General features: G+C 40.3%; 1 protein-coding gene across 1 annotated transcript; it reads right to left on the reverse strand.

Annotated features, from left to right (window-relative positions):
• Nucleotides 1-1,661: 1,661 nt before the first annotated feature.
• LOC103702960 (transcription factor CSA-like) lies at nucleotides 1,662-4,568 on the reverse strand. Its single transcript, XM_008785621.3, has 3 exons — nucleotides 3,429-4,568; nucleotides 2,832-3,284; nucleotides 1,662-2,220 (listed from the first exon to the last, which is right to left on the reverse strand). The coding sequence occupies exons 1-3, from the start codon at nucleotides 3,892-3,894 to the stop codon at nucleotides 1,946-1,948; spliced, it is 1,194 nt and encodes a 397-aa protein (XP_008783843.1). The 5' UTR covers nucleotides 3,895-4,568; the 3' UTR covers nucleotides 1,662-1,945.
• Between the last annotated feature and the right edge of the window lie 6,897 nt (nucleotides 4,569-11,465).

Below are 11,465 nucleotides of genomic sequence, written 5' to 3' on the forward strand. Positions count from 1 at the left end.
GCTCATGTGATGCAAGTCCAGAGAAGGTGAAGGAGAGGGCACGGCCAAGGGCTATAGGGCAAAGGCGCCACATAATGAAGTAGGGGCAGAGGGGTGTGCAGTGGTGGAGGACGAGGAAGAGATGAAATGGACGAGAGGGGAAGGAAAGAGAGAAAAAAAAATTATAAAGTTTACATACCTACTGAGCGGCAGTAGCTCGTCTTATGGCCATTTTCATTGCAATTTGACTGACCACAAGGTAGCCTTAAGTTTAACTTTAACTTACTAAGCAAGTTGAGTTATAAACATTCAAATAAATGGGCTAGCCTGCACTTGCAACTTAAGCTGCATGCGACTCTACTTGCATGACTCCAAATAATCATTTAGATGCAGCGCGAACTGAAATTATACACAAAGTGCACCAATTGGTGAAAATAGATGCTGATGCATCATGTAACGGTTTCGCATAGCTAGTTGTATCAAACCGTCAAAATTGCATGATAGACCAATTTTAGGTAGTGTTGGATATCAAGGTACAGGTGAAAATGAATTGGACAACATCTTATTTGATCCCTTTTCATATCCAAGTTTATCCAAGGAATAAATATAGAATTTTAGCATGTGATCAAAATTTACATCTATATGTGTGTCCATTGAAATAAAAGTAACATAAGTGCGTGTGTATATATAGACTGATGTCCGAACAGCATCCAAATCTGTTTTCAGTCATGTATACTGATAAAATCTAGACAGTATAACAATCCAAACGATAATAGATGATAGCATCAATATATTTTCAACTTTATTTTCTAATAGTCATATCTTTAACTTAGTAAGCTCTATCTTAAACTACAAGAAATCAGCTGTTTAACCTAAACTTTATAGCGTAGAGGATTTATTAGATCAACTAATATAGCTGAACAATTAGGCAGATGCAGTTATTTATTTATTATTTTTCATTCAATAATTTGTTAGGTTAAAAAATAATAAAAGAAAATTGGAAGAATTGAACATATTTGGATTTGAAAATAGCACTCTATGATATATAATATTAATATCTGATTCATGTCTATATCCACTTAGAACATATAGAGCTATAGTATTCAATGAATATCCACATCATAATTTTTGGCCCTATACCAACATCACTGAAGGATTATCCATCTCTCAAGTGATACATTTTGAAAAGTTCTATTGTTTAATCATTGCTAACCTAGCATCAAATATTATCCCAAAATTGTGCAAGGGCGGAGAAGTCTTTTCCTTTCTAAAAAAACATAATAATGAGATTTTGTTTTTCTATTGTTGTACCTCTCTTCCAATTAGGAAAATTTGTGTTCAAACATGGGGAGGTGTTCTTGGGCACAGGTGACTCTTCTACTATTTCTAAGAAGCCTTTGAGATAAAATAGAAAATCTCTTCACTCTAATCATTTATGATTATTTTCCTCGTTGTAGACAAATTTGCAGAACCACATTGTTCTTTTCATGATTCTCTGGGTCGCTAGATGGAGGATTTTACTGTTCAGATAATTGCATAACATGAAAAACTCTGTAGTCAACAACTGGCACGCCCCACTTCTGTTTGGGTTTTTTTTTTAAAATCCAATTATGAAGAGAACATGAAAGTCTGCTCAAAAGGCAAATGGTTATAATGCCATGTCAGAAGAAACATCACAAGGGAGTCTCACTTCATTGTGCTCTGTGTATCTTATGAGTTCAGTGAGTTTGTCCTTCCTACTAGATGAGAGAAAGAAAATATAGAAGGGTAACAATGTAATCTACTTGACTAATTTTTTTCATCTATAAAAAAGGCCAGGTTTCAACCGAAGTGGACCAGGTGTCAAAGTTACATAGAACCTTAGCTAAGAGAATATTTACTCATGATGGCCTACGGGTTTCCAACCACCATGCACCCTGGAAAAACTAACCCTCTTCTTCTTTATGGGCTTGGTCTTTCTGTCCCTTCATGTGGCTCCGACTCCAAGGAAATCTATGAAAGTTGGTGAGACGGTGGCTTCGAAGCGGCCACCCTCTTTGTTCTCCTCGGAAGACGATGATTCAAGAGCTGAAACCCGGGATGCGGCTGAGGCTGTAGAATCTGAATAGTGGGATGCATGGCTTGGCTGTTGCATTGCCAATATAAATGGAGGATGATGGTAAAAACCCATGAAAGAAACATCCCTTGGCCAATCCCAGGAGCTGTTGCTACCGAAATCGGCATTGTCATGAGCCCTGTTACCTGCGGCCACACCAAACACACGATGAAGTTGGAAAGGAAAAGGGAACAGAGAATACATACATATTCAACCTTCACATGGTTACGTAATAAGTTCTTCAAGTTGGTTTGGATTTTGGTGGAAAGTTGGACCAGTTTTACCGTGGATATGGAGAGCTTGTTCTTGTTCTTTTTTACCCCCCTTCTTTCTTTTTTATTGTAAATTTCTACACATGTTAACCTGCCATTAAAATAGAAAGGTAACTTCTTGGTGTTGTGGACACTGAATTACAGCTTCTGTAGAAGCTTGCCCTGCTTGAATTCCGGGCGGGGTCAAGTTCTTTATCTCCACTTCTCATTTCAAGCAAGCTTTAGTGGGAGCTGGCCGGGTTATGGAAGAGGGAAATATGTACCAAACTAGTCGCCAAGATCTTTAAAGCTGGCAATTTGGAAAGGAGAGAGGAAAAGGAAAGGGCTTTAAATGCGGTGGAACCAACGCCACAGGTGAAAAATTGCATAAAATTTAATGGAACCAATGCAACATGGTACTAGAACTAAGTGATACAAATGCGGCAGTAACAGTAGTAGTAGCAGTCATAGAAGAAGAAGAAGAAGATGTGACAGCAGGGACAAACCAGAAAGGAAATCAAAGGGCGTTTGCTGGGTATGAAAGCCGTTGTGACTTGAGAGGGAATCCCCTACTCCGAGTGTCATGTGATGTGAGCCAATGGAGCCATTGATGGCAGCAGGAAATGTGAAGGAGGGAGAAGGACAGTGACCAAACCCAGAGGCTGCCGCTGTAGTTGTAGTTGCTGCACCTTCCTCCAGTCTCCTTTGGGCAGCTTGGCTCATGAGCTTCCTCCTCCTATATGCATTGGACTGCTCCCTATACTTCCTAGCCATGATCACATGCCAGTGGTTTTTGACAGCATTGTCAGTCCTCCCTGGGAAAAGCCTTGCAATCATGGCCCATTTGTTCCCATACAATCTGTGAGCAGCCATTAGCTTCTCCTCCTCCTCCTCACTGAAGGCCCTCCTGTTGATCCTGGGGTCCAGCTGGTTGAACCACCTCAGCCTACAACTCTTCCCTTAAACCCCACATATCAAATATTAATATATTATCAGGTAAACTGAAATCAATCCAAAAAGTCCCAATGCTTTTGACTTTAAGCCAGCAAAATAATATTATAATGGAAACAAAAAAAAAAAGTAAACTTTTTTTTTCTTCTCACCTGATCTACCCTCCAGCTTCTCTGCTATGAGGTTCCAGTTCTGAGGACCATAGATAGCTACAAGCTCTCTGAGCTTGGAATCCTCTGCAGGCCTCCAATGGCCTCTGGCACAGAGCTTTGACTGACCACAGTCAACAGTCTCCCTCCCACCCAGGGAGCCCTCATTGGTGGTGTTCTCTCCGTCTGGGCTCTCTTCTCCGATAGCACTGGACTCCTTCTCTCCAGAGCCATCACTGCCACCGGAACACTTGTGCCCCACCTCACTTTTTTGCATAAAAGGGAAGGTCCAAGAGGTCTTCTCAGAGCTCTTGGTGCAGTGATGATTCCCAGCTGAGGTGGTTGGGTTGATGGAGAGGGAACTTATGTCAGCAAACACCCCCTTGGAAGAGGAAGGAGAGGAAGAGGAGTTCCTAAAGCCACACCTGGTTTCCATGCCTTTACTTCCACCACACTGTTGCAAGGCCATTAAGAGAGACAAGCAGTAGCAGAAGAGAAGGGAGAAGGAAAGAGAGAGTAGAAAAGGAGAGTTCAAAAGAGTGAGGGGATCGGGGGTGGGAGCGCAAACAAAACTAGAAAGAACAAAGTGTTCTAACAGACACCCACGCAAACTCCTCTTCTTGCTTTCAGGCTTTCATGACCACTCCCTGACTGGCCCAGCTGTCACCCTTTCACTTCCTTAACAAACCCCTCTCCCTCTCCCACACGTGTGGATGTCATCTCACCACATGTGTGAGATGCAAATATTTCTCCCCTTTTCCCTCCCTACTTCTCAAACCATCTTAATGGCTGTCCATCTCTCTCTCCCTCGGCAAAAGAAGCTCTACTGTGCTGTCTGGTTGTATGAACCCTGCAGAGGCCTACACAGCTTTCTTTTCAAGGGCAGGAAATTGAGCTTTGACACAACTCCCAGTGTCCAGCCCCAGCCCTAGTAAATGCTGCACGTCTGTCTCTCTCTCTCAGTCCTTCAACTAGAGAGGGGAGTTAACCTGGGTTTCAGCTAACCACCTGAGGTAGACTGAACGAAGAAAAGAAACCCGTAACAAGAATTACCTTAGAAAATGTTCTGGACTAATGGGAACAGTCCAAAAGGAACATCAATGGCTCCAGGTTGGACTAATACCTATTTCTTCCATTTCTTCAAGCAGTTATTCCAAAGGTTCTTTCTTTCTTGTCCTCTTGCGTGAGTCTGAGCGAGACTTTGAGGCCTTCCCTGCACCAAATCCACTTCCTAAATTTCTGCAACCACTCATGAAAGCCCTCCTCTTTTCAATCAAAGCCACCTCTTAATCAGTTAATAACTCGTTCCAGAAAAATCCCACCAATTTCTTCGAGCTGACTCTTGAACAAAAACACTGCACCAGAATGGACATCTTAACTGTTCCTGAGGTTAGCTTTCACAAGATCTCCCTCCCATGCGAGCCTCTCATCCCCACTGTACTCCACAAGATGCGAACGAGAGTTCACCCGGAAAAAAAAAAAAAAAAAAAAACCAGTACAAGGGTCTACAAATTTCCATAAGAGGAATGTACCGGCCTGCAGTCCCGAGCCCTGAGGCACCCAGCGCCCTTGTCAAAAAGGAAAGACCATTTAAGGACCTCCATGTCCTTTTCCACTGCCACTGTTTACCTTGTGGAAATTGGCAAACCCTGTGACAGACGTTTCATTCAATGAGGTGTCCACAGTGCAGCAGGAATGTACTCCACCCTCCAAGGGGAAGACGGGAGAACTGAGGTTGTGCAGTCAAAATAACAAAAAAAAAAAGAATCCTGCAGCTTTAAAGGACTGATATGGAGAACAACCTAACTAATTAACTTACCCAGGGACTAATCGAACCCGCAGAAGATCTCTTTGATTGGTCATCAGCAGAGCAAATGGCATTCTGGCCTTAACCCATGAATGGCCATCTTGCCGCTATAGTTCTTGTCTGTTACCAGTTTGCGCCACTCATAGCCTGAGACCATCAGACCATGGGGGCCATCCGAGTGAATGCAGCCACATGCATCATCTGTGCTTTAAGATCTTATCCTTCCCTGGGAGGCAAAACATTTGAAGTTCTACCGACTGATCAGTCATTTTGGAAAGAAGCACATACAAGAGAAAATGTCACAGACAAACTATTTGGAAGGTCTTGGGTGGACCCATATGTTACCACCTATAGAGAGATGACAAACGAGTTTACCAGGAGGAAGCTAATATTTTTAAGTCTACAACTTTTGTGTCATTCGTTTTGTGATTTCTGGGTAGCGTGGATGTAATAGTTGTCGAGCAATTTGTGCAGCCAACTTGTTTCTAATTGGAGAAGTTACCGAGATCTCCAAAAAGAGCGTCTCATAATGCATTTGAGTGCTTGCAAAACAACCCAAAAGCGAAACTATTTATATTTTGGTCGTGACATCAATATCTCTTTTAAGGTATAAGACAACAGTATCCATGCAAAGCCTTGCTCAATCTGTTCACTATCAAGTTGTATTTATTGATCCTTCTTTGGCATCATTTAAATCAAGAGACACATCGCCACTGCAACCTTTCCTTGTTTCTTCTACCCTCTAGACGATATCTTAGGTTTCTCCCTCCTCTTTCAACTCCATAAACAAGTTTTTTTTTCACTAAACAACTCAAAATTTTCCCTTTTAATTGCTTGTATGAACCGCGTAAAACCATTATATTGCTCTAAAGTCTAGGTAGTTATTTCAGCATTCTTGTAACAATCCAGGACCTCATCCAAAATAGCTTGTCGAATGGTATTATTTGAGTTGCTTGATCCTGTATAAGTACCCAAGATCTTCTCGACGAATAACTGATATGGGACTAAACACACGCCCGCACAGATCCTCACATACTTTTTCCGTTTAAGCCCTAACGTCCCGTTAGGCTAAAGATTCAAATCTATTCAAATCTAATCACAAGCACAATGATGATCAGCCCCAATATATCCATGTTGCAATGTCTCCTAGTGCACATAGATTATAAGCCGGTCGGCTCTAATTCTATTTATTACAACCCAGCATCTCATCCAAAAAGGCAACCGGAAGATATTATTTAGATTTCTTGATCCTGTATAAATATCCAAGATCTCCTCATCAAATAACTGATATGGAACTAAATACACGCCCGCACGGATTCTCACAATTCTCATCTCTTCAATGCTAAATTTTTATGCCCAGATGATACAACATTACCAGCCTTTTTAATGTCAAACAGTTTATGGATGCACACTTCATCAAAAAAAAATGTTATCTTCCAGGCAATACGTCTCCTATGTATGACTTGCACTCCTCTTCTTGGCACTTGGAAGAGGGAAAATTCTGAAGTTCGAATTCGGATGTTGTTCATTGGAAAACATAAATGCTCGACTACTAGTTCTGCCCCTAAAGATGTTACTCACAATTAATTTTCATAAGATCAAAAGGTTGTCAAGGCACAGGGTTAGCAGTCTCACCGCATGACAAGCTTCCTGCATCTGGATAGCCATCCATAGTCTCTTCTGCAGTTCTCTTCGGCACAATGGCATGAGTAACAATATGGCCTTGGGGGTTGCACATTCTTGCAAAGCATGTGGTTGTTTTAACATACACTTCCAAAAAATCATGATGCACAGAAAGCATTCCTGGAAAATTCAAATGATTCCAGTAGTTAAAGGATCAGTTATTCCATGAAAGCTACATGGCCAAGAACGTTCCATTAAAGCCCACTTGCTTGCCAAATAAATGTTGGAGACCCACTTAAATTTACTAAGGAAGATGGACTCCCATGCGGCTGTCCCACCCTTTTCATCTATGTGTTCTACCCCACGAGAGAGAGAGAGAGAGTTAAAAAATCGAGGCCTCCTCTTTGTTAGTAATAACCACTATGACCCAGACGCATGAAAGCACAAAGGCACCTAAGTTGGCAGATGTCAGTGTCAACAGTGATAAAACAAGCTCTTCCATTAGTTAAATCATCTGGGCCGGACTCTTTTTTTTCCACATTTTCTCTCACGCATATTTCAAAAAAAAAAAAACAGAAGCCAAAAAAATAAAAAAAACTTCTCCTAGTTTGTCAATTTCATACCTCGAAAAAAATAAATAATAAAACATTTCATGCGTCAATAGAAACCATACGCAAAGAAAGACTGTCGCATCTTTTTTCTTTCTCGTCGGATGATACACATTCATCAGCTTCCTGATACATACTGTAAGCTTTTTAGATACACACCTAGTAGCAACCCAATACATATCTCCAGATAAATCGATATATATTTTTCAAAATATGATGTTCACCAATATATAGTATATGGCTAGTTGATACATATCTAGCAATATAGTCATCTAACATCCCTATACACACCTTCAGGTAAATCGATACATAGTGCAGATATGATGCTCATCAGTACATACTACATAGTCAAGTGATATATACTTATCGGTTTTCTCATACATACTGTAAGTTTTTCTAATACACATCCAGCAGTAATTCAATACATACCTTTAGGTAAATCAACATATAATTTTCAAAACATGGTATTCATAATTACACACTGCACGGTTAGATGATATACACCTAACAAAATAGTCATCCAATGTTCCAATACATACTTTTAGTTAATCAATATATAATTTTTGGAAGAAATGGAGAAAGGAACTCAGAAGAAGAAGAAAGCTCTCACGGATGGGAGAACTCTTGATAAGGAAGAGGATAGAAGCAACATCATCTTTCTTCACGGATGGTCTCTCTTGGCTCGTGCAATTTTTTTTTTTATATTTTGTTTCTTTAAGTTAAGGGACTAACAGGCTCCGTTAGTAGTAATCCTCTTATTCTTATTTGACTTTTAGGTTTTCTTTTTAAGATATGCAAGAGGAAATGTGTCAAAAAAAACTAAAACATTGCTTGAGGTCCTTACATGTTTAATTAACAATATCTATACCTTGCATGCATAAAAACAGTTCATGCAAAACACCATTGTGAGGTTTAACTTCCACACGGCTGATTTATATGTCTAATGATATGTGGATACATAGTGCACCAAAACTAATGCTGTGGTCAAACCGTACTAATTAATCCCTGATAAAAATAATAGTGGTTGATGTTACTCCTAATGCCCTATTAATATGGTTAAATTAGTTCTCAAAAAATAACGGTTAAATTGGCTGCTCACTGATGTAAACTGAACCATGTCGTAGCTCATGCTCCATCCCCCTTCAAGGAAAGGCCCCTGAGTCTGTTGCATGGTCTAACACTGTACACAGATAAAGGATCTAAGAAAGGGTCTTGGTCAGTCCCTATCCATGTCCTTCGGTGGAGTTACTGATGACAAAGATAACTACTGAATCATGTCATCCCCTTGGCTCTTTGAGGGTCCAGAAGGAATTCCAGAAGTGGGGTACTGTTGATATTAAGAGAAGTGATGATGCCATAATGGAACTCCAAAGATGGCATGGATTAGTTATGATGTAGTGGGATATGGAGGTTGGATGGAATGGAGGAGAGGGCCCTCCCTGAGTCCCTAACCACCTCTCTTGCTTCTATTTACTTTGAGACAGATGACGAGTTTTTCTGGTCCCCAGCTTTTCAGACCACTCAGAGAATGGAAGGGTGAAAAACCTTGCAAGGAGATAAAAAAATTGCATGGGAGGAGAATATTTTTGCTTCCATCATACAATCCTCACCCTCAGACAAATCAAGGGAGTTAGTTTTCCATCTCTCTTAGATCAATTGTAAGTGATGGGAAACAAGACCATCTCAACGTGTTGAACACTTTATGCTCTCCTCTCTTCCCAAGTATCTAACACCAGAAAACAACCGATTCTAATTGAAGTTCTTCGAATTAACCTTTTCCTTTCTGTTTTCTTGAACCTCCACGTCAAAGTTTTTAGTTGCTTTGGGATTTATTTTTTTTACCATTATACCTATCTATCGCTTCGATCAGACCTAGAGGTTTTTCTTTAATGTTTTTTTAGTTTTCAGACTTCAGGGGAGGGGGTGGTGAATGCTCCACCACACACACGCGCGCGCACACAGAGAGAGAGGCCGGGTTGGGGGGGGGGGACTAAACATCTTTCCGAGATCCTCACATACTTCTCTCTTTTACTGAGAGAGAGGTTTTGATTTCTAACCTCAAGATCTTTCCGACGAATAACTGATATGCGACTAAACATATACCCACACAGATCCTCACATACTTCTCTCATTTAAGTTCTGGTATCCTCATCAAACTAAGGGTCTAAATCCATTCAAATCTAATCACAAGCACCATAATCGGCCTGTAATTAACCTCAATGAGCCCGTACTATAATGTTTCCTAGTTCATTCACATAACTTCGCCCAAAATAACTAGTCAAAAGTTACTTTTTGAGATTTCTTAATCCTATATAAATACTCAAATTTTTTTGGGCAAATAATCGATGTGAGACTAAATACTTGCTCGCACAGATCCTTACAGAAAGAATTCTTACGGAAAAGTAATGGGTCGGCAGAAAAATTCCAAACCTTTGTGTGCGCCTGAGCTGTTTCTTGTTGAACATTATCACATACACTTTAGTGGTGACCTTGCAAATGAGATAAAAATGACCAATCTCCAAGCAATCAAAAAATTTTGGTATGTACATGTGCTCGTATACAACCTATGAACATAAATTTTAGTGGCTTCTTGGTATATAGAAACATTAGGAGATGTGAGATGGGTCCACCATATAAAGAAGGGGTCTGCATCAAAAGATTTTGTTGGGTCTGTTCCCTTGGATTTATATGAAAAGGATGGGCGGTGGTGCACCGTCAAAGCAGTAGATGTTTCCCCCCTAACTTCCCTTGCTCTCCTCGTCGGGAAACCGTGGCCACCCTCAGGACAAGACAAAACAGCTCTACAGTAAGATTCGGAGGCAAAAGAATAAAGTTGCAAAGGAGAAAAGCAAATGCGGAAGGACATCTACTCTAGGATTGCAATGTGGATGTGGGCAAAATAAAGATCACTTGCTTTTAAAGTCTCCCGGTACGCTTGCCTCCAACCTTTACCTACCTTTCTGATAGCAAAGAAGTGATGCTAACCAACCAAATGGCCTGGATACTCGAATTTTGATGCACCAACGAGGCAGTTCTATAAATTTATGCGTTCATGAGTTGAACTAATTTAGTCTAAAATTTATAGAAGACTAATCACCTTAAAACATGGTTAAACATGGGTGAATTGTTATTTAGATGGCTACATGCTCGCATATTACACAACAGCAAGCCCTTGTTAAGGAAACTCTCATATTTTATGGCACCCCATGAAGTCCCTGTACTCGAAAGAGATAGAGACTGTGATGGATGCTGCACAGAGGTCTTTATGGTCTGTGAGACGATTATAACAAGCTATGACTCAAAATATGCAAATATATTCTCCCAAAGAACAGTGCTATCAATGCTTGCTTCTCATCTGATATCTTTTGGAGTATCTCTCTTTTACCAGATGCCTAACATGAAATATTACCCGAATCTATTGGCACAAACATGTCCCATCCCTCCCCCACCCCCAACCAACTGATGGGTAGGCAATGTGCTGACAGAAGGCAATATATATGCATGATATGTGGATGCTATTTATGTAAGCTTGGGGGTGGTACTGTGCCTATAGAATTTAACTAAGCTAGCACACTGAAAAGATCGTAGGTTTTTCTTCTTCTTCTTTTTTCTCCCTTTTTGATGATCCTAACAAGACGTAAGTCACAAGTCATTGATGTTATGAACAAGATGGAAGTATGGAGTAGGTGAAGAGACAGAAATAAAAATGGCATTCCTATTCATAAGAGAGAGGAGCATATTTATGCAACCTTACTTTATGCATGGAGAGATTATTTTTATATGTTGAACATGTGATATCTAAGTCACGAACTCCCAGCAAAGCAACCTCACGGTTATGCTACTGTTCGCCTTTTAGAACCTCATCCTATTTTTATTAAAAAGGTGTTTTTAATACAAGAGCAACAACAAGAAAATATTGGATTTCTTATAATTGGAATGGTCAGTGTCTTCTCTCCTAATGTAACAAGTTAGTAAAATGCTAACCAGGATGAAGTATTAAAA

This window comes from Phoenix dactylifera, chromosome 6, assembly GCF_009389715.1.
Source record: "Phoenix dactylifera cultivar Barhee BC4 chromosome 6, palm_55x_up_171113_PBpolish2nd_filt_p, whole genome shotgun sequence".
In the NCBI taxonomy this organism is placed as follows: Eukaryota; Viridiplantae; Streptophyta; class Magnoliopsida; order Arecales; family Arecaceae; genus Phoenix; species Phoenix dactylifera.

What these genes read in the sequence shown, in the direction of transcription:
- LOC103702960 (XM_008785621.3), bottom strand. Translation starts at nt 3,894, where the DNA reads ATGGCCTTGCAACAGTGTGGTGGAAGTAAAGGCATGGAAACCAGGTGT. An exon ending in GAAGCTGGAGGGTAGATCAG is followed by an intron (nt 3,285 to 3,428) that starts GTGAGAAGAAAA and finishes GTGGGGTTTAAG; the next exon opens with GGAAGAGTTGTAGGCTGAGG. An exon ending in GCCCTTTGATTTCCTTTCTG is followed by an intron (nt 2,221 to 2,831) that starts GTTTGTCCCTGC and finishes GTGTGGCCGCAG; the next exon opens with GTAACAGGGCTCATGACAAT.